Genomic DNA, 25,495 nt, shown 5'->3' with positions numbered 1-25,495 from the left:
TAGAGAATTTCCCTAATATGGCAAAGGGAAGAAGCATCAAAATCCAGGAGGTACAGAGAACAACCCTCAAAATCAATAAGAATAGGTCCACAGCCTGACACCTAATAGTAAAATTTACAAGTCTTAGCAACAAAGAGAAAATCCTGAGAGCAGCCCGGGAAAAGAAGTCTGTAACATACAATGGTAAAATTATTAGATTGGCAGTGGACTTATCCACAGAGACCTGGTAGGCCAGAAAGAACTGGCATGATATATTCAGAGCACTAACAAGAAAAACATGCAGCCAAGAATACTATACCCAGCTAAGTTACCATTGAAAATAGAAAGAGAGATAAAAAGCTTCTAGGACAAACAAAATCTGAAAGAATTTGCAAACACTAAACCAGCTCTACAGGAAAGATTGAAAGGGGTCCTCTAAGCAAAGAGAGACCCTAAAATAGTAGACCAGAAAGGAACAGAGACAATATACAGTAACAGTCACTTTACAAGCAATACAGTGGTACTAAATTCATATCTCTCAATAGTTACCCTGAATGTAAATGGGCGAAATGCCCCAATCAAAAGACACAGGGTATCAGAATGGATTAAAAAAAAAAAAAAAAAACCACATCAAATTGCTGCCTATAAGAAATTCATTTTAGACCCTAAGACACCTGAGATTTAAAGTGAGGGGGTGGAAAACAATTTATCATGCTAATGGACATCAGAAGAAAGCTGGGGTGGCAATTCTTCTATCAGATCAATTAGATTTTAAGCCAAAGACTATAATAAGAGATGAGGAAGGACACTATATCATACTCAAAGGGTCTGTTCAACAAGGAGCTCTAACAATTTTAAATATTTATGCTCCTATCATGGGAGCAGCCAACTATAAAAATCAATTAATGACAAAATCAAAGAAACACATCGACAATAATACAATAATAGTGGGGACTTTAACACTCCCCTCACCAAAATGGACTGATCATTCAAGCAAAAGATCAACAAGGAAATCAGGGTCTTAAATGACACATTGGACCAGATGGACATCACAGATATATTCAGAACATTCCATCCCAAAGCAACAGAATAAACATTCTTCTCTAGTGCACACGGAACATTCTCCAGAATAGATCAAATTCTGGGTCATAAATCAGGCCTCATCCGAAAAAGATTGGGATCATTCCCTGCATATTTTCAGACCACAATGCTGTAAAGCTAGAACTCAATCATAAGAAGAAATTTGGAAAGAACCCAAATACATGGAGACTAAACAGCACCCTTCTAAAGAATGAATGAGCCAACCAGGAAATTAAAGAAGAATTGAAAAACTTCATGGAAACAAATGATAATGAAAACACAATGGTTCAAAATCTGTGGTACACAGCAAAGGCAGTCCTGAGAGGAAAATATATAGTGATACAAACCTTTCTCAAGAAACAAGAAAGGTCTCAAATATACAACCTAACCCTACACCTAAAGGAACTGTAGAAAGAACAACAAAGAAAGCCTAAACCCAGCAGGAGAAGAGAAATCATAAAGATCAGAGCAGAAATCAATGAAATAGAAACCAAAAAACAATAGAACAAATCAACGAAACTAGGAGCTAGTTCTTTGAAAAAATTAATAAGGTTGATAAACCCATGGCCAGACTTATCAAAAAGAAAAGAGAAAGGACCCAAATAAATAAAATCATGAATGAAAGAGGAGAGATCACAACAAACACCAAAGAAATATAAACAATTGTAAGAACATACTATGAGCAACTCTACACCAACAAATTTGACAATCTGGAAGAAATGGATGCATTCTTAGAGACATATAAACTACCACAACTGAACCAGGAAGAAATAGAAAACCTGAACAGACCCATAACCAGGAAGTAGATTGAAGCAGTCATCAAAAATCTCCAAGCAAACAAAAGCCCAGGGCCAGACGGCTTCCCAGGGGAATTCTACTAAACATTTAAAGAATTAATTTCTATTCTTCTGAAATTGTTGCAAAAAATAGAAATGGAAGGAAAACTGCCAAACTCATATTATGAGGCCAGCATCACCTTGATCCCAAAACCAGACAAGGATCCCATCAATAAAGAGAATAACAGACCAATATCCTTGATGAACACAGGTGCGAAAATTCTCACCAAAATACTAGCCAATAGGATTCAACAGTACATTAAAAGGATTATTCAACATGACCAAGTGGAATTTATTCCAGGGCTGCAAGGTTGGTTCAATATCCACAAATCAATCAATGTGATACAACACATTAATAAAAGAAAGAACAAGAACCATATGATACTCTCAATAGATGCTGAAAAAGCATTTGACAAAGTAACAGCATCTCTTCCTGATCAAGTCTCTTCACAGTGTAGGGATAGAAGGCACATACCTCAATATTATCAAAGCCATCTATGAAAAACCCACCGCAAATATCATTGTCAATGGAGAAAAACTGAAAGCTTTTCCGCTAAGGTCAGGAACACGGCAGGGATGTCCATTATCACCATTGCTATTCAACATAGTACTAGAAGTCCTAACCTTGGCAATCAGACAACAAAAAGAAATTAACGGCATCCAATTCGGCAAAGAAGACAAACTATCACTCTTTGCAGATGATATGATACTATTTGTGGAAAACCCAAAAGACTCTAATCCAAACCTGCTAGAACTTGTACAAGAATTCAGTAAAGTGTCAGGATATAAAAATCAATGCACAGAACTCCGTTGCATTTCTTTACACCAACAACAAGACAGAAGAAATAGAGATTAAGGAGTCAATCCCATTTACAATTGCACCCCAAACCATAAGATACTTAGGAATAAACTTAACCAAAGAGGCAAAGAATCTACACTCAGAAAACTATAAATAGTACTCTTGAATGAAATTGAGGAAGACACAAAGAAATGGAAAAATGTTCCATGATCATGGATTGGAAGAACAAATATTGTGAAAATGTCTATGCTACCTAAAGCAATCTACACATTTAATGAAATCCCTATCAAGTCCCATCCATTTTTTTTCAAAGAAATAGAACAAATAATCCTAAAATTTATATGGAACCAGGAAAGACCCTGATAGTCAGAGGAATGTTGAAAAAGAAAGCCAAAGTTGGTGGCATCATGGTTCCAGACTTCAAGCTTTATTACAAAGCTGTCATCATCAAGACAGTACCGTGCTGGCACAAAAACAGACACATAGATCAATTGGATAGAATAGAGAGCCCAGAAATAGACCCTCAACTCTTTGGTCAACTAATCTTCGACAAAGCAGGAAAGAATGTCCAATGGAAAAAAGACCTTCTGTTCAACAAATGGTGTTGGGAAAATGGACAGCCACAGGCAGAAAAATGAAATTGGACCATTTCCTTAAACCACACATGAAAATAGACTCAACATGGATGAAGGACCTCAATGTGAGAAAGGAATCCATCAAAATCCTTGAGAAGAGCACAGGCAGCAACCTCTTCGACCTCAGCCACAGCAACTTCTTCCTAGGAACATCTTCAAAGGCAAGGGAAGCAAGGGCAAAAATGAACTATTTGGATTTCATCAAGATCAAAAGCTTTTGTACAGCAAAGGAAGGAGTCAACAAAACCAAAAGACAACTGACAGAATGGGAGAAGATATTTGTAAATGACATACCAGATAAAGGGCTAATATCCAAAATCTATAAAGAGCTTAGCAAACTCAACACCCAAAGAACACATAATTCAATCAAGAAACGGGTAGAGGACATGAACAGACATTTCTGCAAAGAAGACATCCAGATGGCCAACAGACACATGAAAAAGTGTTCCACATCACTCGGCATCAGGAAAATACAAATCAAAACCACAATGAGATACCACCTCACACCAATCAGAACGGCTAAAATTAACAATTACAGATGCTGGCGAGGATGCGGAGAAAGGGGAACCCTCCTACACTGTTGGTGGTAATGCAAGCTGACACAGCCACTCTGGAAAACAGCATGGAGTTTCCTCAAAAAGTTGAAAATAGAGCTACTCTATGACCCAGCAATTGCACTACTGGGTATTTACCCTAAAGATACAAATGTAGTGATCCGAAGGGGCATGTGCACCCGAATGTTTATAGCAGCAATGTCCACAATAGCCAAACTATGGAAAGAACCTGGAAGTCCAACAACAGAGGAATGGATAAAGAAGATGTGGTATATTTATACAATGGAACACTATGCAGCCATCTAAAGAAATGAGAACTTGCCATTTGCGATGATGTTGATGGAACTAGAGGGTATTATGCTTAGCAAAATAAGTCAAGCGGAGAAAGACAGCTATCATATGATCTCCCTGATATGAGGAAGTGGAGATGCAATATGAGGAGTTAAGGGGATATGAAAAGAATAAATGAAACAAGATGGGATTGAGAAGGAGACAAACCATAAGAGACTCTTAATCTCACAGAACAAACTTAGGGTTGCTGGGGTTTGGTAGAGGGTAGTGGGATTATGGACATTGGGGTGTGTGTGTACTGTGGTGAGTTCTGTGAAGTGTGTAAACCTGGCGATTCACAGACCTGTACCCCTGGTGCTAAAAATACATTATATGTTTATAAAGAGAATGACAGAACATTTTGAAAATACATAGAGAAACCGAAAAATCTGTTCATTCATTTTGGGGAATAAGCTCTAAAACAAACCATTTGTTAACAGATCTAGGCAATGCTTTAATATTTCCATCTTATTACTATTATAGATTCCTTAAGAAATAGTACAAAAATGTAAGGGACATCACAAGTTCAGGATAACAAATGTGATTTTCTACATTAGAATTTATTTTATGTTCATAGGAAGCTAGAAGGTAGGTGTATTTCTGCACATGACTCATGGAATCAGTGGGATTTAAATCAGCAATATCTTAATAAATTATTTTATTGGAATATATCCAACTCTGATTAATTAAAGCAGTAGGAATATATATTTCTTCCATTCATAAAAATTTACAGAGTTCAATGTACTTCAACATTCATAGGAAATGTGAAATTTGTGCTTTAGAAAGAATACTATACAAGATTTCTCCCAACTCAACTAAAGAGGAAATGGCAGAGCTAAATATTTAAATGATTTTAATAATTATCAGAGGAAAGAAGTTCTGCTTTCCTTCCTTCCTTCTTTTTTTTCCAGTAAGTACTTAAGAGCCCACACTACCCAAATAACTGGAAATAAGGCTGTGGACAATCAGAATGTATTCTGGCCAACATGGCATTTACAATTTATTAATTATATTAAATAAGTGCTTGTAACTTTTTTGATTATGGCATAAGGGGAATCAGTCAGGAATCTTCCTGAAGAATTGATATCTAAGCTGAGCATCAAGAGAGAAATGAGCGGACCAGCTGAAAGAGAGACAAAGTGCATGAAGGGGATATGTGTGCAAGTCGGGTCAACCTGAGTTTCAATCCAAAGCTAAGTTATTTGATCATCTTCCAAGTGCACATGCACAGATGCACATACATGAAATTTGCACCCTACATAGTATTCAGAATTCACGATTAAAAGCACTTCTCAATCCAACAAACTTTATTTCTTCCTTGGTAAGTAGATTATGCACACAATACCATTTTCCAGAAAGAACCCGCAGCGTGAATACTCAATTTGGTGACTAAGAATGAGACTTCAGTGTGGCAGGAGTTGGATTGTTTATTCTAGAAAGGAAAACTGCACATTGAGCCTTTCCTTAAAGAAGCAGGTGAACACAACATAACTGTTAGGCAGAACAGAAACCTAGCATTTACAGCTGGCCTTTGTGAAACTGAGCAAAGTCCCTTGAGGGAAAAGGAAGAATTGAAATCTCTTTAGCAAGTGATGAATTGTTTGAAAAGTTTGCTTTTTCCTTCTTTAAGGTTTTCCCTATAGTTTCAGTGACTTATCTGTGAATCTATATTGCAAATGTCTTACTTTTTGAAGAAAGGGAAATATGGCTAATAAGTGAAATATGTTGCTTCTGCCACAATTTTATATTGCTAGCCTCATTTTGAGAGGTGTCATCTATCTCATTATTGTGTTTATATACTACATTAGATCCTTGGTGAATAGTTTTCTATGAATAATACTGCCCTAACTTCCAGGTCTGCCATAGCAATTATCGGGAAATTTTGGAAACACCTAGAGAATCTTTATGCAAAGGTCTAGGCAATAGATGGAAAGGAGATTTGCATTTTTGAAAAAAAATTGTGAGGCAGACAGGTTGATAGTATTATTTTTATGAGTAATTAAGTTTATTTGCTTTCATAGTAGTTTGCCTACTGAATGGATCCTCAGCAAAAGACTCCTTGCCTTCTGTTCTCCAAATAGAGCATATAAGATGTCTGCTGCAAGACAGAAGTAAGCATAAGCAATAAAACATGTCTTATCTATAGGGTTTTTTTTTTTTTTTGGATATTTTATTTATTTATTTGACAGAGAGAGAGAGAGAGGGATCACAAGTAGGCAGAGAGACAGGCAGAGAGAGACATGGAAGCAGGCTCTCTGCTGAGCAGAGAGTCTGATGTGGGACTCGATCCCAGGATCCTGGGATCATGACATAAACTGAAGGCAGAGGCTTAATCCACTGAGCCACCCAGGCGCCCCTTACACATGGTTTTTAAAGAAAAATTTTTTTAAAGATTTTATTTATTTATTTGACAGAGAGAGATCACAAGTAGGCAGAGAGTCAAGCAGAGAGAGAGAGAAAGAAGCAGGCTCCCCGCCAAGCAGAGAGTCTGATGCAGGACTCGATCCCAGAACCCGGAGATCATGACCTGAGCTGAAGGCAGAGGCCCAACCCATTGAGCCACCCAGGCACCCCTACAGAAATTTTTAAAAGCATTTATTTTTCAGAATTTTTCTACAGGTAATTAAAGTTTCCTACATGCTTATTTTAATGAAAAAAAAAAAAAAGTGGCATTAGAAAGCTATAAACTATGCCTTGAAGATTCTGTTGGAAAAATGAAAGCTTTACTATGCTTATTTCTACTTTGTTCCTGAAAATAGACAGGTGTTGAGATAATATGGCCTATCTCTAACACTATGAAATTTCTTTTATCATAGTTTGCACAAGACATGGTGATAATTCTATTTGTTGAATTCACAGGTAATGACTGATTTATAAATACATTTTTTTTTTCTAAGAGAAGAAGAACCATAATATTTTTATTTTAAAAAGGAGATTACTTTAGGGCAACTGCGTGGCTCAGTTTGTTAAGCATCTGCCTTGGGTTCAGGTCATGATCCCAGGATCCTAGGATAGAGCCCCACATCTGACTCCCCACACAGTGCGGAGCCTGCTTCTCCTTCTGCCTGCTGCTCTGCCTACTTGTGATCTTTCTGTCTCTCAAAAACAAATAAATAAAATCTTTTAAAAAGGGGGGATGTTTACTTCAAAATTTGTTCCCACATAATGCTGTATGGTCATGAAGGGACCATTATTATGAATAATGTGTCTGTGTATAATCAAAAGTAGTTATGTGTTATTTTTGGTTTTGAAGGATGACCAGAGTATATAATATCCACCTGCCTGTTATTTCCAAGACAGTGGAAATGTGTGCATGGGTATATACCAGCTAGCATGAATTCAGCAACTAAGAACTAAGCACCCTTCAAATGTATATGCATTATATTTCCCTCATCTGATCATAACCAGTCCTAAGAGGCCTCCCTATTGTAAGTGTAAGAGTTCATCTAAGGCCAGATGTCCAAGGTACTTTAGAGAATAAGGATAAGCCATACATGTATCTCTTTTATTTTGGAAAGTATTTCTGCAATGGAAATTAAATGATTGCCCCCAGAACACCTGAGGGTAACATTGCAATGTAATAAGTTGTTCTGTGAAAAAAATATATCTTAACTTAAATTGGTATGTTAATTTAGAATGTAATTTATGAGACTGTTAAGGTTCTTGGAGCAGGTGGCTAACTTACACCATATATAAACAACTGGTCATAAGTCTTCCGCTGTACATATTGGTGTCTATGAATTGGTATCCCCTGCCAGCTAAAGCACCAGCTGCCAAGAGGTCCCCTTCAGCAGCACAAAACTGTGTATATTCTCTCTCCATCAGAATCAATATATTTTGTTAAAAGAATACAAATATTACTACTATATGAGTCATTTGTATAAATGTTATAATTATGAATACTTAAATCGTACTTACTAACATCATAATCTCAAATGGTCTTAATATTAAAATAATATTAAAATTAAAACAATGCAAATGAGAGCACTTTTTAAACTCTAAATATTATTCCACTGTAAATTTGTTAATATTGTATCTCACTGAAATTACAGAGGAAACTAGGCCTGATTTAAACTCTTTGTGGAGATATTGTTTTAAAATTAGCCCAATATCTCCCCTTCGGCCCCAAACTTCGACTTCTCTGCTCCAGTTTACTATTGTCTACAAAATAAAAGCATATCCACAATTCTGTTTACGTAAGTGTAAAGTACTATTCCTTCCAGAATCCATGTTAGCAGGCCTGTGTTTTTATAATGTTCAAAAACAGCATTGGTTCATTGCACAAGTTCTGTTTATTTGCACACAAATAAAAATGAGTTTCAGTATCCATCTTCAAGGGGGAAATGGAAAGATCTGAACCCAAGCAGTTGTAACTATAATCTGGTGTGAGCTCTAATAGATGGAGGTGTTGCTTTTAAATTAAAGGTCTACTAAAAACATGTGTTTAGAATGAGTCAAGACTAAAAGCTTTACTTTTCAGTGCCAACAGCACGTGTTCAAGTGATGGTAAAGGGCATGTATTATAAATGACAAGGGAAAACTTTTTACTATAGAGAGCCTCAATGCATATGTCAGTTTATTTGGGGGATACACATTATACGAAAATTCTAAGGCGTCACTCTATGGCAGAAATAGGCATAAGGACCACTTTATTAGCTCTAATAAACTAGACAATTAAAGTGGTAACTTTTTTTTTTTTTTTTTTGAAATAGGATAAGAAACATAGGGAGGCTGGTGAAAAAGGCAGACCCTGGAGATCCTAAAGTGAGGAATGGAAACTCCCCATGGATGAAAACTGTGAGGATCACTCCAGAGAATTAATTAGGTTGGATTGAGGGAGTGTCACAAACTCTATACTAACATCAGAAAGAAATACTCTTCAGAGTATAAAAATAAGACTTCATGGAATTGTGTGTAAGTGGGTATTGGTGTAGTAGCTGAGCATGGTGGGGAGTAATTGTAGGGTCCAGGGAGAAAGACTGAATTCATGGCATGATTGATTATGATTTTCTCTCTGTACTTTTATATTTTTATTTGCCTTTATTCTTAGTAGTAATAATAACTTATGTCATCTCTCTGATATGAGGAATTTGAGAGGCAGGGGAGGGTAGTGGGGGGTTAGGGAAGGAAAAAAATGAAGCAAGATGGATTCGAGAGGGAGACAAACCCTAAGAGACTCTTAATCTCAAGAAACAAACTGAAGGGCACCTGGGTGGCTCAGTGGGTTAAGCCGCTGCCTTCGAGATCGAGTCCCGCATTGGGCTCTCTGCTCTGCAGGGAGCCTGCTTCCTCCTCTCCCTCTCTCTGCCTGCCTGTTTGTCTGCTTGTGATCTCTCTCTGTCAAATAAATAAATAAAATCTTTTTTTTTTAAAGATTTTTTTATTTATTCATCAGAGAGAGAGAGAGAGAGTGAGCACAGGCAGACGGAATGGCAGGCAGAGGCAGAGGGAGAAGCAGGCTCCCTGCCGAGCAAGGAGCCCGATGTGGGACTCGATCCCAGGATGCTGGGATCATGACCTGAGCCGAAGGCAGCTGCTTAACCAACTGAGCCACCCAGGCGTCCCAATAAAATCTTTAAAAAAAAAAAAAAAAAAGAAACAAACTGAAGGTTTCTGGGTGGTGGGGGTAGGGATAGGGTGGCTGGGTTATGGACATTGGGGAGGGTATATACTATGGTGAGTGCTGTAAAATGTGTAAGCCTGATGATTCACAGACCTGTACCCCTGGGGCAAATAATACATTATATGTTAATAAAAATAATTTGTCAATTCCTTTAACTCTTTTTAATAATCTGATCCTTAGTCATATCATTTGTAAAATAGGCATAGCAATATTTATCACCTAATTCTGTTGTTTAGTATTTTTGTTGCATTTATAAGTGTGCCCGCTCACAGGAAGGATAGAGATAATTCATTAAAAAGAGCTGATCAGGGGCGCCTGGGTGGCTCAGTGGGTTAAGCCGCTGCCTTCGGCTGGGGTCATGATCTCAGGGTCCTGGGATCGAGTCCCACATCGGGCTCTCTGCTCGGCGGGGAGCCTGCTTCCCTCTCTCTCTCTCTCTCTGAACCAGCCTCTCTACCTACCTGTGATCTCTCTCTGTCAAATAAATAAATAAAATCTTTAAAAAAAAAAAAAAAAGAGCTGATCATTGTACCTAGAATAGAGTAGGTACATAATGAACAGTTTCATCTTTTAAAAAATTTGCATTTGTGGCCCTTTTCCTAAGGCAGCATAAATCATAGGTTTTTGAAATAATGGGACATGGAAATGGATCAAGCTGGGAAATAGGAATGCACATACAGTTAGCTAAGAAAAATGGAGAGAGTAGGTTTTATCTCAAGTGCTTAACTACATGGATTTAGGAATGGCTGTCTGGGATGTTAGGTAGAGGAAGTACTGTGAGGTCAATTCCAGTTTTCATAAGACTTAATGCTGGAATTGATCAGTACCATCGATTCCAGCATTCGAGCATCGTAGAATTGGCGGCATTTTTCCGGTATCTTTTCTCCTCATGACCTCTGGAAATGTTTTACAATAGGACCTATCTGTACTGACTGGCTTACGTTTTTCTCTTTTTTCTTTCCTTGCCTGCTTCCTTCCTTCTTTCCTCTCTCCCCACTCCTCTCCTCTCCTCTCCTTTCTTTTTCCCTCTTTCCTCTCCTTTTTCTTTTCCCTTCCAATAGGTCTTATTTAGAAACCTATTAGCTTGTAGATACAAGAAGATATTTTTTTTTTTTAAAGATTTTATTTATTTATCAGAGAGAGGAAGAGAGCAAGCACAGGCAGACAGAATGGCAGGCAGAGGCAGAGGGAGAAGCAGGCTCCCTGCTGAGCAAGGAGCCCGATGTGGGACTCGATCCCAGGACGCTGGGATCATGACCTGAGCCGAAGGCAGCTGCTTAACCAACTGAGCCACCCAGGCGTCCCAACAAGAAGATATTATTAAGGAGCCAAGTTATCTTTATAAAATGCAGGACAGAAATGTATCTCCAAGATTTCTTACATTCCAACGTTATTAGTTTATGTCTCTAATTGTGACTTGATTTAAAAGAGAAAATACCTCTTGTAGCTGCTCAAAACCAATCAAATAATTAGCACACAGTCATGTGTAGGCATTATTGTAAGACACTAATTGTACAGCAGTGAATAACAGAGTTCTTGCTCTTAAGAACCCGTATTTCAGTGTATGTGTGGGGAGTTAGTGGAGTAAATCGGGGTGCATATGGTAAAAAAGCATGCAAAAAAACAAGAAAGTATCTGGTGATTATATGGATCTTTGAGAGAAGAAAAAAAAATGAAATTACAGAAAAAAGGAGTATAGGGTGCCTGGGTTGCTCAGTGGGTTGGGCTGCTGCCTTCGGCTCAGGTCATGATCTCGGGGTTCTGGGATCGAGTCCCACATCGGGCTCTCGGCTCAGCGGGGAGCCTGCTTCCCTTTCTCTCTCTCTGCCTGCCTCTCCATCTACTTGTGATTTCTCTCTGTCAAATAAATAAATAAATAAATCTTTTAAAAAAAGAAAAGAAAAAAGGAGTAGAAAGCACAAAATAAGATCTAAAAGGCAAATAAATATAAATGAAGTAAATTAAATGTACCAGTAAAGAAAAGAAAAGTATAATTCCTATGTACCCCAAAATAAGTTTCCATAATATGTAAAACAAAAATGGTCAAAGTTTAAAGGAAAAAAAAAAAAAGAATTACAATAATATGTCCAAGATTGCTCAACCAAGGTAATTTTTTAAAAAACAGTGAGGATATAAATATTTGAGAAATACAATTAAAGAGCTTAATTTAATGGATATATATAAAAACCTTCACCCATCAATTAAATGGTGCTCTTCTTGCCTGGCACACAGGGACAGGCATAATAATTGCCCATACCACAGGCCATCCAGCAGTCATGCCCAGGAATTGGAATCATACACCTTTTATGACAGTGTAAGTAAATTGAAAATGTATCATTAAGTATAGGTAGATAATAACTGACACTATTTCTAAGTAGCTGGTAAGCAGAAAAAAAAATTATAATGCAGTGTATTAGGACAAGTTTAGAATGATTACTAATGAAGCTCTACACTTTTAAATTTTTGCAAATCAGGTAAAGTAATACTTAAAAAAATTATAGCCACAGAAGTTCATATTAGAAGACAACGATCTGAATATTAATAAGTTAAGTATTGATTTCAATAAACTAGAAAAAACGTAAAGCATCAGAGAGAATAGAAGGGAATAAATACTATGAATAAAAGCAATATTAGCACACATACTAAGCAATGTTAATAAAAACATACAACACCAAATAAAGTAAGAAAATACTGCAAATATGTTTATCCCACTAAAGTTGAAAGCTTGGAGGGATGAAAATAATAGACAACAGACTTTCAAAAATCCAGGATAGGGATGCCTGGATGGCTCAGCGGGTTAAGCCTCTGCCTTCGGCTTGGATCATGATCTCAGGGTCCTGGGATCAAGCCCCACATCAGGCTCTCTCTCAGCGGGGAGCCTGCTTCCCCCTCTCTCTCTCTGCCTGCCTCTCTGCCTACTTGTGATCTCTCCCTGTCAAATTAATAAATAAAATCTTAAAAAAAAAAAACTAGGATAAAGTAGAAAACCTGGATGGATATATAACCACTAAGATTCTACTGTATCAAATCACCAAGTCCCTCTTTTTACAGGGAATTTATAGCAAATGTTTAAGAAACAAATGATTCCTATCTTATACAAACTATTTCTAGAAAAATAAGAATGCTCCCAAAGTTAGGGGTTTGCATAATCTTGATCAAAACCAGAAAAAGATAATTATAAGGAAGGAAAATTATAGACTAACTTCATGGTAAGAGATCCAAGATAATGAATTTTTAATCCTTGGTAATAAGCCCATAGCAATATATACCATAATTACAAAAATTCAATATTTTAGTGTACTGAAATCAGCAAAGTATAATAAAAACAAACAAAAAAAAGAAATCACTTTTATCCTATGAATGTGAAGATGTTCTAATTTTAGAAAAAGTATAATAAAATCCACCAAATTAAGAGTTTCACAAAGGAAAACCTTATAATATTTTCAATAGCTGATGAAAAAGCAGTTGACAATTTCTTTTTAAGATTTTATTTATTTGTCAGAGAGAGAGAGACCACAAACAGGGGGAGAAGCAAGCAGAGAGAGAGGCAGGCTCCTTGCTGAGCAATGAGCTCAATATGGGACTGGATTCCAGGACCCCGGGATCATGACCTGAGCCGAAGGCAGAGGCTTAACCAACTAAGCCACCCAGGCATCCTGAAGTTGATAAAATTAAATCCCATTATGATTAAGCAATTTTTAGTAAATCAGGAATGGAAGGGAACTTCTTAAAATTGACAAAATATATACCTAGATAGTGTAACATTTTGGATAAGAATCTCGATTCTGGAGTCTACTCTGAATCAAATCTTAGCTCTGCCACATGATTGAGCCAATTAATTAACACTGTTGTGCGAAAACTTCTACACTCATAGAGGTAAATGATTTTTATATGTAAATAACCTTGAAATGTCCCCGAAAACAATGAGTCAAAAAAATGTTAGCCTTATTAACATTAGCCAACGAAGAGTAAATATTATACTCAGAGATAATACATTAGATGCATTCTCTTTAAAATCAGTAATGACCAAAAAAAAAAAAAAAATCAGTAATGACAGAACAATGACCATCACTGTTTTAATTTGATGTGGTACTGAATTTCTCATCCTGATCATTAAACCAAGGGAGTGAGGGGTTGGGGAGCATATAGATTAGAAAAATGAAACAAAGTGAAAAAAAGCAGAACTGACATTGCTGGCATAGAAAATCCAAAAAAGTCCATAGAAAAATTATGATAACTAATGAAAGTTAAGCCAGTTTCCTAGAGACTAAGTAATTACAAAAATCCAGGTATTAGCAACAACCAGTAAAATCTAATAAAGACATGATTAGTTATAATGGAAACTACAAGACATTTAAGATTGAGATGTGAAAGATTTATAAAGAAAATTATAAACTATTACTGAAGAACAATGAGGAAGGTATGAGTAAACTGAGAGATATGTCATTATAATAGATGAAAAGATTAAATATCATACATCCTTCTAAATAATTAATAAATACAATGCAGTCCCCATTAAATTCAACAAGCAGAGAGAACGTAATTCTAAAATCAAAATAGAAGTTAAAAAGGTTAAGAGACATCAAGACAATTTTGAAGAAGGATAAGAAGGGGGTACTCTACCTTCCTCATAGCTACCTTAAAGTTATAGTGGTAAAACAAAGTTATAGTAGAATATTCATAATGGTTTGCCTAGATAGCCAGCTCACTGGGTCCTGTCTGCCTGGTGTATTACTCTCTATGTAATCTTCCACATGGAGAAATCGGTATGGTGTCTAAGTTCAACCTTCCATAAGACCAATACTTCCTAACCCATAGTTAGAAGGCCTAAACTTCTCCAGAGTCCTCTGGCTTGGAGTATTTGCAGAGAGCCCCAATAAATAGCTGGCAACCCAAATCCTCACTGTCTGGTATCAAGCAGCTTATAAAATCTTTCACTGACAAGGCCATTTTCTTACTTTCCTCTGTAAGACGAGACTCATAGAGGGCTCAGCCTTTCCAATGTAATAAAATCCACATCATGTCTATATCCACTAGATAGCATGGCCTTGGCACGCATTCCCAAATTTTGTTAGCACTGTTGGAGAATTCCAAGCCTCTATATATTGCTAATTTGTGAGTTTTCCCTTTCCCTACGGAAACCTTCCTTAAACCATGCCATGTCAAGTTGTGGAATTAATCCTTACTTCTTTTGATAGACCTAAAGAGACATACCCCCTGTTCCATGGCAAATACAAAAGGAGTTTCAATTGTATATTTAATATTATATCTCTTAAGATAGGAATAAAGAGATCTGAAGCAAATATGACACAATTTTAAGGTTAGTCAGGTTGGATGTAGATATTAGGGAGTTTGTCTTGTTATTCAGTATAAACTTCAGTTATTGAAAATATTTCATAATGATAAAAAGCCAAGTGGTAATCAATCTAAAATTGTATTTTTAGTACTCAATTGATAACTTGAGATAAATTATCAGTATATCCTTTTGGAACTCAGTTATTGAAAAAATAAATTTTAGATTTAAACAACTAAGATCTATTTTTTCCTCATAGTCATAGAATAAAAAATATATAAAATATATAAATAAAATAAAAATGTATAAATAGAATCAAAAATGTTAAGAAAAATGTATTTATAAGCATCCAAAGCATTGTAATTCATTTAAATGCTTGCAGAAATATTCTAAAATATTATTATTATCAGTATTTTTTATTCTCCCTGTTCTGAATACTGACACATTCAAATATCTTTGGACCTTTTCTGAAATGTAATTATCAGTATACTTCATTCTCCTTATCACTGAGAGTAGTCTCCAAACAAAGATGAATCTTCAGCTTGAAAAAAAATTTTTTTTAATATTTTATGGTTTTAGCCAACTACCACAGTGTACTAATTGCTAATTTGTTTGCCTGATACATTTCTTTTGGTAGTAATCTGGGAAAAGCTAATTTCCTTCTCACTGATAGGAAAAGTCTATAGTGAGAGCCCTTTTATAAGATGAACTCTAGGTAGTCTGCATTAAGAAATACACAGACAACTGACAATGGCCAATGCAGAATTATTCTCCTGTATAAAATACAATCCAAATCATGTTGCTGGAATCAAATGTGCACATTTACCTTTATATTCTAAATGAAATCCAGTGTAACTAACAGATCCATCACTCCGAAAAGCCAAATGCATAGTATTGGAGCTGCTCTCTATTCTCTCTGGTAACTTGCTGTCTTGAAAACTTCCAATCAGTGGGCTATTACTGTCTGGTCCATCATATATATAGAGAAAGTCATAGTTAGGTTCTATGCTAAAACTGAAAAAAGAGAGAGAGGGAGAAGGAGAGAAAAAGAATTGGAATGATTACTGCTAAGGTGTTAAGTATAGTAGTCAATACTCACATATATTATTCAGTCAATATCTTTAAAAATAACAGACTTTGGCAATGTAAACTAAGTTGAAAATTTACCTGGCAACAACACATTGAATATGAATACTAAAGCAATAGAAAAGAGAAAAGACATCTTGATATTTTCAAATTTTCTAAGTTATCACTATGTCTACAGGGAATACATTGATAGTAAGGCAATTTCTAATGAAAGGGTACAGAGTTTGGAGTCAGAGAGATACGTTGAAGCCTTGCTTCTGCCCTTGGTAGCTACATATCCTCATATAAGGCACTTTATATACGTAAAATCTGGAGGACATCTATTTTAAAAATTTTTCATCCAGATGTCTTGCAGTATGAAAACACAACCTCTTTTTTCTTTTGTCAATGATATTATTTGACTTGAACTTCAAAATTTACAAGCATATTTGCTGTTTAAAATTCAACTCTACATAACCAATTCAAGCAAAAGTTTGAAATGCAAAATTCACATTTAAATTACTCAAATGGGTTCCTGCACATTGTATTAGGTGTTCTTTTTTTCCCAAAAGTAAATATAATTTCTTCTTTTAGAACTTGATGTAGGAGAAATCATACCAACACCCTGTTTGTCAAAATTGAATAATGTGTAAATAAGGACATTTCAGGATGTAAATTATTCAAATCAATATTTTGATATTCCAGGTTTGCCTTAACAACCTTCAAAAGTATGAGACTTGTCCCCTAATGATTACAGAACACAAATATTTAGAAGCATAAGACATGTGATCATTTGTCTATTACCTAGCTCATACTGTAGCAAAGAGAAGAATGTACTCAGTTGGGTCATTAAGGAAAGTCAAAAAGTTCATGATATTAAATAAAAAATAGTAAAGCTTGTAATTGTTAAATATGGATCAGTGAAAAAATTATCTTGTCAAATTTCATCATCTTTGCATATAAATAAGAAACTTGTTAGGTAAGAAATATTCTTTGCAAATCTACTGAGTTTATAGAGGTTAAATTTCCACACTTCTAAGTCTTTACTTATGTATGTATAAAGGACAGGAATCCAGGTAGTTTACTTGTGCATAAACAGTGAAGAAAGACTGGTTTCCAAACTTTTAATAAATAAGGTGCCTCATAACATGAGAAATTTAGGGGACCACCACACTGTTCTATTGTTTAATTTATTCAATATCTATCTTCATTAAAGCTAAATCAGTTAATTCCTCTTGAAATCTTTTGGTGGAATGTAAGGCCTAAATTTTGGTAATTTTTGTGTAATTTAGGAAAAATCAAAAGATAAGGCCTTATTTTGTTACTTATTACCCTTCTTCTGGGTCAAAACACAATATTTCCGAACTACTTTTCTTTCAACATTAAGATTTAATGAGTATTACAACTACCTTACCTAGGTCATTGTTGGCAGAATCACTAGACGCAAGGGCTTTATAAATGATATAGCTGTATGTATTATCCTCAGAAACCCAAAAGCCTATTTAACAATGGAATGAAGCCCATTTGTTTTTAATTTCTAGTTTGGGCCTAAATAAGTACTTCAAAATACTACTTTGTAACTTCTTTAAAAATGAGAATAAAACAAAATCTTAGCTGTAATGACTATTTCTCCTGAAAAAAAAAAAAAAAAAGGTAGAGTACATTCTAATAGTACATTCTATTTTATAAGGCAATTTCATAAATATTAACTTGGTCTTCTCAATAATCCTGTAGTATAAGGAAGGGATTATAATTTCCATTTTCCCAATGAGTACACGAAGGCCCTGAATGTCAGTGATCTCCCAAGGGTCACATAATACATGACACAGCTGGAAATCAAATTTAGGTCACATGTTTCATCTAATACAGCCTTCCACCACTCATTTATTAACTACTATAATTCTGCAAGCCCACTAAGGCCTATATTATTCAAATTGACATTTCTAATGTCTGTACTGCCATTTCTTCAACTGTAAAAATGAGTATAATAACCTCAGCAAGTTGTCTTATAGCTGGGTCCTGGCATATAACTAACATTGTCATTACTGTTACTTTGTTACTACCAATTCTCAATGTATTACTACAAATTATAGAAATAAAAAGTCTGCATATGTGCACTTTTATAAATTTTTATGAGTTCAAACTGTTTTTAAACCTGGTTTCAATATATTAGGGAAAAGAGTACATATTGAACCTTAATATTTTGCATAAATACCAAGCAGCTTTAACACACCAGCAGGAGGGATTGTGTTATTAGAGCCAAGCAGATCAATCTTGGACACTGAAGGTTAGGAACTTTTCTACTTAAAGAACTCTTTGAGTTGCTGATTCCTAGCCCCTCCCCTTGAAATATTAAGGGAAAATGTTAGACCAGGTTTTGTGACAATAGCTGTAAGTTCCATGTGAAGAAACAGGTTTATTCCAAAAAATAACCTATCTCAAGGTAACACAGAATGTGGTGGCAGAGTTTGAGCTCAAAGTCAGCCACCTTCTTTCCCACACAGGAAGCTGAATCCTCTGCTATTTCATTACTAAACTTACCCAGCTACTGACCTTACTAACTGACAAATGTAAATTCTGGAACACTCCCATGTAAAGCTCTATCATGAGACAGCTTATGCTGAGAAATCATATGGGAATGATGCATCTCTTCTCCATTAGCTTGACTTAATGAGATCACCATAAAAATAACAGGTAGAATAAATGTTTTCACAAGCTGAAAGGTAATGTTGCACATAGGGGTATTGAGATTGCTACAAAAAGATTTTGGGTGGCACACAAATAGGAGAAAAATATCCTGGAAATATTGACCTTTCCATCTTGAAGTTTGGGAAAAACTGAATTTTTTGAAGCTGCAATGATAAATACAGGAGAGAGGAAAGGTTATAAAGAGATCACATTTCGTGAAAGACAATAAACCACTTGACCTTTAGCATGCTTCCTCTACACTGAAATCTGGTGAGGAGGCTCACCCACTAGCCTTCAAAACTACACTGGTCTCTGTACTATTACAGAAGGCTACAAACTGCTGATTGCAAAGTATTAGTACTGGAATTAATGAAAATTAATTAAAATATCATATACAGAAAAAAGAAAAAAAACTTTGCCTAGTGTAAATGCTAAGGTAAAATGACAAGAAAAGATTTTTTTAAAATGTGGAAATGTACAAGAACTCACCTGATAAATGCCAAGGAGATAACATAGTCTGTGTTGACGGTGATGGTCCAGTCACAGTCCCTGCTATGAGGATATGGATGAGGGAAGTTTGGTGAAAGAATAAAGCCCGAAGATCCTGTTAAATTGCCTCCACAGGGTGCTTTAATTTAAACAAACAAACAAACCCTTAAGTGATGAACAAAATTTATTAGCTATCAATATTTGTGTAAACACATCTCTAAAAAATTCAGAAGATTTCATACACATCTGACTTTTTCTAGTGTTGGATGGTTGAGAATACTGTATTGTCTTTCAAGAAAGACCATGAAGGTATTAAAGACATATGTACATAGTTACATTGAATTTATCTTCTTCACTGGCTTCAAAAGACAAGAAGAAATTACACATATACTTCTCTCCTTTTCTAATACTACTTTGTTTCATGTAAAAGATAAGCATTGGGTGCCTGGGTGGCTCAGTTGGTTCGACTCCAGTTGATCCTGGAGTCTGGGAATCAAGTCCCATATCAGGCTCCCTGCTAAGCGGAGAGTCTACTTTTCCTTTGACCTTTGACCTTCTCCCCTCTCATGCTCTATTTCTCTCTCCCTCTCTCTCAAGTAAGTGAATAAAATCTTAAAAAAAAAAAAAAAAAGGTAAGCATTGAGAAGAAGGGTACAGATGGTTTTTCCATGGTTGCTGAGAACAAATATGAGGCTTGCGAGGAAAAGTTAGAAACAAAACAAAACAAAACAAAATCTCTAATAATAAGTAGAATAATGGGACATGAGATACTTGGCTCATTTTCACGTCTTCCCTGGTACCTTCTTAAAATGTATTTATGGAGGAAGATTTTTTGACAATAGTGAATGAGTGAGAATAGATAATTATCTGTGAACATACAGCACTGTACAACAAAACACTCTTATACTGCATGTTTTCATCTCCCTAAATTCTAGTTGTCTGACTTGTTGATGAAAATAGACAGATACTACAGTTATTACAGCCCCAAACAAAGGTTTCTGTAACACTTCACTGAAGAGGTTCTAAAACGTGTCAGGGAAATTCAAAGAACACATTCTTTAAGGGATTATTGTTGAAGTCTGTGTTTAACAGTTTATGATCGAAAATAATATATCATATAGAATTGGCAGCTTCAGAAAAAATAGAGCCATGAAGATAGGGACGACTCCAGTGGTAGAGTGGGACAGTGGAGATATAAATACACACACACACACACACACACACACACACACACACAGGAGAGAAAGATTCAGACCATGTTCTCATGATATCTCAGACATATAATCAGCACACCAACATTCTTCTCTTATTTGAGTTTTAAAATTATAGTTTTCTCATATAAATTTTATCATTCAGTTATCAGACTTTTTAGATCCTTTTGACAGCATCGAACCAGTTTTGGAAGAAGGAAAGTTTTGGTTCTAGCAACATTGCAGATCTCTGTTCTTTGCCTGAGTATAGATATGCAAAATCATCACTATAATTTGGTAATATCTGCCATGTAAACTATGGATGTTTGCTAGTGCATTTCTCCTCCACTAGTGCATGCCCCTCCACTACCCTTACCTCAGCATCTCAGTGACAGTAGATGCCTTTAGCCCCTACTCTACTGAGGATATTTATTTGCTCAGACTTAATTTATTCACCAGTGCTTACCTATCATCTGCACATCTTTGTAGATTTTATCAAATGATTAGACATAAATATGTCATCTTTCTATAGTTTTCCCTCTTCAAATTTGTGTCTCCTGAATATTTTTCTCTATAATCAGAGAGTATAGACTCCCTCCTATTAATAAGGATAATACCCTCAACCAGGTCACATAATCGCTCTTCCTTCTCTGGAATCTTAATTCATTTATCACCTTCAGTCTCTCTGGATTAATCCCGTTTGTCCACAGACATGTTCAGAAATTTTTCATCCAAAAAATAAAACAGAGTTCCTTATGACCAGTTTATTTTCACTTTTTTTTTTTTTCAACTGAAAATGTTGAGGTTTACCCAATGATGAAGAAATGCCTTCACCCTTTTGTGTTTGGTTAAATGGCCTTACTGTGAGGAACCAAGCTTCCCTGTATGACTAAGATAAAACTCACTTAGCATGTCTTAGGTAGGATCCTTTAAAGAAACCCCCTTATTTTCCTGTGATAAGACTCTATAGATTCCCGTTCTTTAACTCAAATGATTAGCTGAATTCATACTCATTAATCAGAATAACATGGTCATAACCAAACTTTGGTTAGGCTTCCATCCTTCCTCAGAGCCCCTGAACTCTGATCCACCCTCATTCTTGAGCCATCACACAATACCTCCTGAGGACAGGATGGGCTTGGAAGACATCATTCTCTGCTCTACTAATGGACTGAGCCACCCTTTCATCCCATTTCCCTATACCTGGTTCTTCCTAGTCTTATATACTCCACTGTATACAAGAAAAATCCCTTTTATCTAACTCTTGAGATGCCTGTAGATCTTAGGGTCACCCTGTTCTCCCTATCACAATGGTTCCCCTGACAATACCGAAACTGCAATAGTTCTTTGTAAATAGAAGTTTCTCCTTATTTATGATTTGTTGGGGTTTTTTGTTTCAGTTTTTGTTTTATTTTACAATGATGTCTTTTGAAAAGGAGGTCTAATCTCATTGACTCTTTCTTCACCTGGGTGCTGTATTTACTTATAGGTAGACTAACATGATTAACAAAGCAGTTCATCACCAGGAAAAAAAAAAATCTCCAAGAAAAGCAGTTAAGTCTTCATCCTGAGAAAACTTATCTTTGGGTTTAAAATTGTTTTTCTTTTAAATTGTATTTACAGAGACACAATAGCCCTTTTGTTCCTTATGGACTCTAGATGCTTTATTAGGTTCTTCGCACTTCTTGTTCCCTCTCCAAACATTGCTATCTCCCTCAGCATCCTTGCCCCCAACACAATCACTTCCTAGCCTAGCTTGGAATGCCTTTTGTATTGATTCATTTTATTTTTCTCGTCATATCTGCAGCCTTTCTTCAGGGTTGACTTTCACCTTAAATTCACTCTCCTTGTTGGAACTCCACTTCTAATTTTCTTCTAGTGTCTTTGTACAGACCTCAGTTTTATTGCAATCTGTGTCTTCTTCTACTTCATCTTATAATTGTAGTATTCTCCTGAGTTCTTTTCCTAGTCATCTCTGATATTTGTTCTGTTACATTTTTCCATATTGACCATATACCCAAATTCTAAGCCATATACCCAAATGCTCACTAGCTATCTCTACCTGATAACATACAGGCACATCAAACACAGAGCATCTGACATATCCAAACCTCAACTCAAATTTGTTTCTTCTTTTGCATTTCTAAGCTGTTTGATTAGTGCTGTCATCCACCTATATTCCCAAGCTAGAGGCTTAAGATTCTTTTCTTTGCTTCATCCATTCATCAATCTATCAAGAAGCACAATCAAGACTCTTAAGTTACAGATCCTCATAGATATATTTCAACCTATTCCTCTTTCCTTCCCCGCTACCATATTTCTAGATCTGATTCTTACCTGTCTCCTGAATTATTGCAATGGTTTCTTGTTTCCCATACCTCTGGTTTCCTTTAATTCATCTTTCTCCCAATAAATCATACTATGCTTATGCATATAATTGTGCAGTTGTTTCACATCGCCTGCATGATAATGCCCCAACTCCAAATCAGTTTTTATGACCTGATCCTTGCAACCTTCCCAATTGTATCAACCACCAGTCTAGACACATAATTTATGCTCAGATACTATCAAACTCCTTCTAGTTCCTGGCACATCTATGTGGTTGCCCATGCTATCCATTTCTGCTGAAATGTTTTTTCTCCTCTGCATGTATAGAACTCTATAATGTTTCAGGATTTGCCACTGCCTCCAGAAAGTTTTCCTGCAAGTTCCCAACCTGGCCTCTAATTCAGCTCTCTTCAACTTTCTCTCATATGCACAACAACCTCTATCTCCATCAATTTCCTCACCATACGTACTTAAATATTACATTCAGGTGTCTGCATTCATCATTAATCTGTAAGCTAAAGACGGTGTGTGTGTTTTGTTTTTAAAGATTTTATTTATTTATTTGACAGACAGGGATCACAAGTAGGCAGAGAGGCAGGCAGAGAGAGAGGAGGAAGCAGGCTCCCCGCCGAGCAGAGAGCCCGATGTGGGACTGGATCCCAGGACCCGGAGATCATGACCTGAGCTGAAGGCAGAGGCTTTAACCCACTGAGCCACCCAGGCGCCCCAAGACTGTGTCTTGTATGATGTTTTAAACCTGGGATTCAGCACATACTACACATTCCATAAAAGTTTGTGAAATTGCTAGTGCTCCTTGTATTAAGAAAATAGTAAAAATAGGGGGCGCCTGGGTGGCTCAGTGGGTTAAAGCCTCTGCCTTCGGGTCAGGTCATGATCTCAGGGTCCTGAGATCGAGCCCCGTGTTGGGCTCTCTGCTCAGCGGGGAGCCTGCTTCCCCCCTCCTCTCTCTCTGCCTGCCTCTCTGCCTACTTGTGGTCTCTATCTGTCAAATAAATAAATAAAATCTTAAAAAAAAAAAAAGAAAATAGTAAAAATAAATGGGATGAATGAACAATCTAATTTGTACCTATGTATTTTGATAAAAATAATAGCATATTTTGCCTTTAGAATTTATTAACTTACATGTGAATTTACAAAAAATTACAAAATTATATGTAATAATGGAAAATGTACATATGTATGTATATATGTATGAAAGACAGAATGACAGCAAAATGTTGTGTGTGCTTTTTTGCCCCCTCAAACTATAGTAGTTGCATTATGTGTAATTTGGGAGCCCAGGAGAGCAAATTTGTTTCAATTTTCCTTATCTTTCATAGGGAACATTGGCCTTTTTTTTTTTTAAGATTTTATTTTATTTATTTGAAAGAGAGAAAGTGAGTGAGAGAGAGTGCATGAGCTGGGGCTAGGGGAGAAACAGACTCCCCAGCTGAGCAGGGAGCCCAACATGGGATTGATCCTAGGACCCTGAAATCATGACATCAGACATAGGCAGACGTTTAACCCACTGAGCCACCCAGGCACCCTGGACTTTTTTATTGTCAGATGTATACACACACATATGTCCATATATATGTTTATATGTTTATATTCTTTATCACAAAAGATATAGGAAAATTTTTAAAAGATATAGGAAAATATATTACATATATTTTAATTATTTTCTGGATATTTTCCATGATCATACTATAATTCAGGTATAAGATCATCTAAAAATTCTTTTGATTCCATTATTTAAGTTATTTACCAAAGTTTTCCCAGTATAGTTCATTGTTATAGTTGATTTTGGAAATCCACAAAAGCCACTGAAACAAGCAGAGGTATTATCTGATATTTGTGTGTTCCAAACATTGAGTAAATAAAATTTTTCTTTGCCTTAAAAATACTAAACTTTAAATAGTACTTGGAAAATATATTTCTATTTTTATGCATCTAATCATCAAGCACCCAGAATAAGATTCTCCTTAAGTTGAATGGATTTATGAATTAAATTTTTAGTTAGGTTCCATTGAATTCTGGCATAAATGGTTTGTTCTGAGTGTTGTTTCTCACGAGATAGTTGCACACAAAACTGTTGATAACTATTTCTCAATCTTAATTTTTAACCCCATTTAGGTTTGTTTGTATATACCGACTTTGCAGCCCACCCACACTAATGTCTTTATGATTTACCTTTATATCTAGTGCTATTACTTTTCCTCTGGAAATGTCAAAGTAATCTTCACACTGTCAGTTTTGTTGGAATGAATTCCATTAACTCTCTTAAAGATGCTGTCCTTCTATTTGGTACTTGCTTAAAGGCTAACTACTTCTATATGCAACCAAAATGCTTTATACTTCAGGGTCTGAGACATAGACTTATGGAGTTTCTAAAAAGTGCAGGGTTTAATCTTTGGCATAGTATTTCCAATCATGGAGTTCTTTCTTATCAGTTTCAGAGGTCAAGATTTGTGCAGTCTTAGCAATTTTTCAGACCTTTTTTTTTTTTTAGGTTATTTTCTTCTTCAGAGAAGCTCTAATGCGTATCTTCTCCTCAAGCTATCTTTTCCTACCAAAAAATAATACACAGCACTGTAATTCATAAA

General features: G+C 35.9%; 1 protein-coding gene across 5 annotated transcripts in view; it reads right to left on the bottom strand.

Moving 5' to 3' along the window:
• CSMD3 (CUB and Sushi multiple domains 3) overlaps positions 1-25,495 on the bottom strand; it is a 1,245,805-nt gene that overhangs the window by 263,640 nt on the left and 956,670 nt on the right. For all 5 annotated transcript variants that reach the window (XM_082720053.1, XM_082720054.1, XM_082720055.1 and 2 more), the window contains 2 exons: positions 19,372-19,510; positions 15,956-16,143 (listed from right to left, as the gene is read on the bottom strand). In XM_082720053.1, the coding sequence (XP_082576179.1) occupies positions 15,956-16,143; positions 19,372-19,510 (327 nt within the window). The remainder of the gene's footprint in view (positions 1-15,955; positions 16,144-19,371; positions 19,511-25,495) is intronic.

The sequence above is a fragment of the Mustela nivalis genome, assembly GCF_964662115.1.
Source record: "Mustela nivalis genome assembly, chromosome: 2".
In the NCBI taxonomy this organism is placed as follows: Eukaryota; Metazoa; Chordata; class Mammalia; order Carnivora; family Mustelidae; genus Mustela; species Mustela nivalis.
The sequence above is the reverse complement of the archived record's forward strand: the minus strand, read 5'-3'. Positions and strand labels throughout refer to the sequence as shown.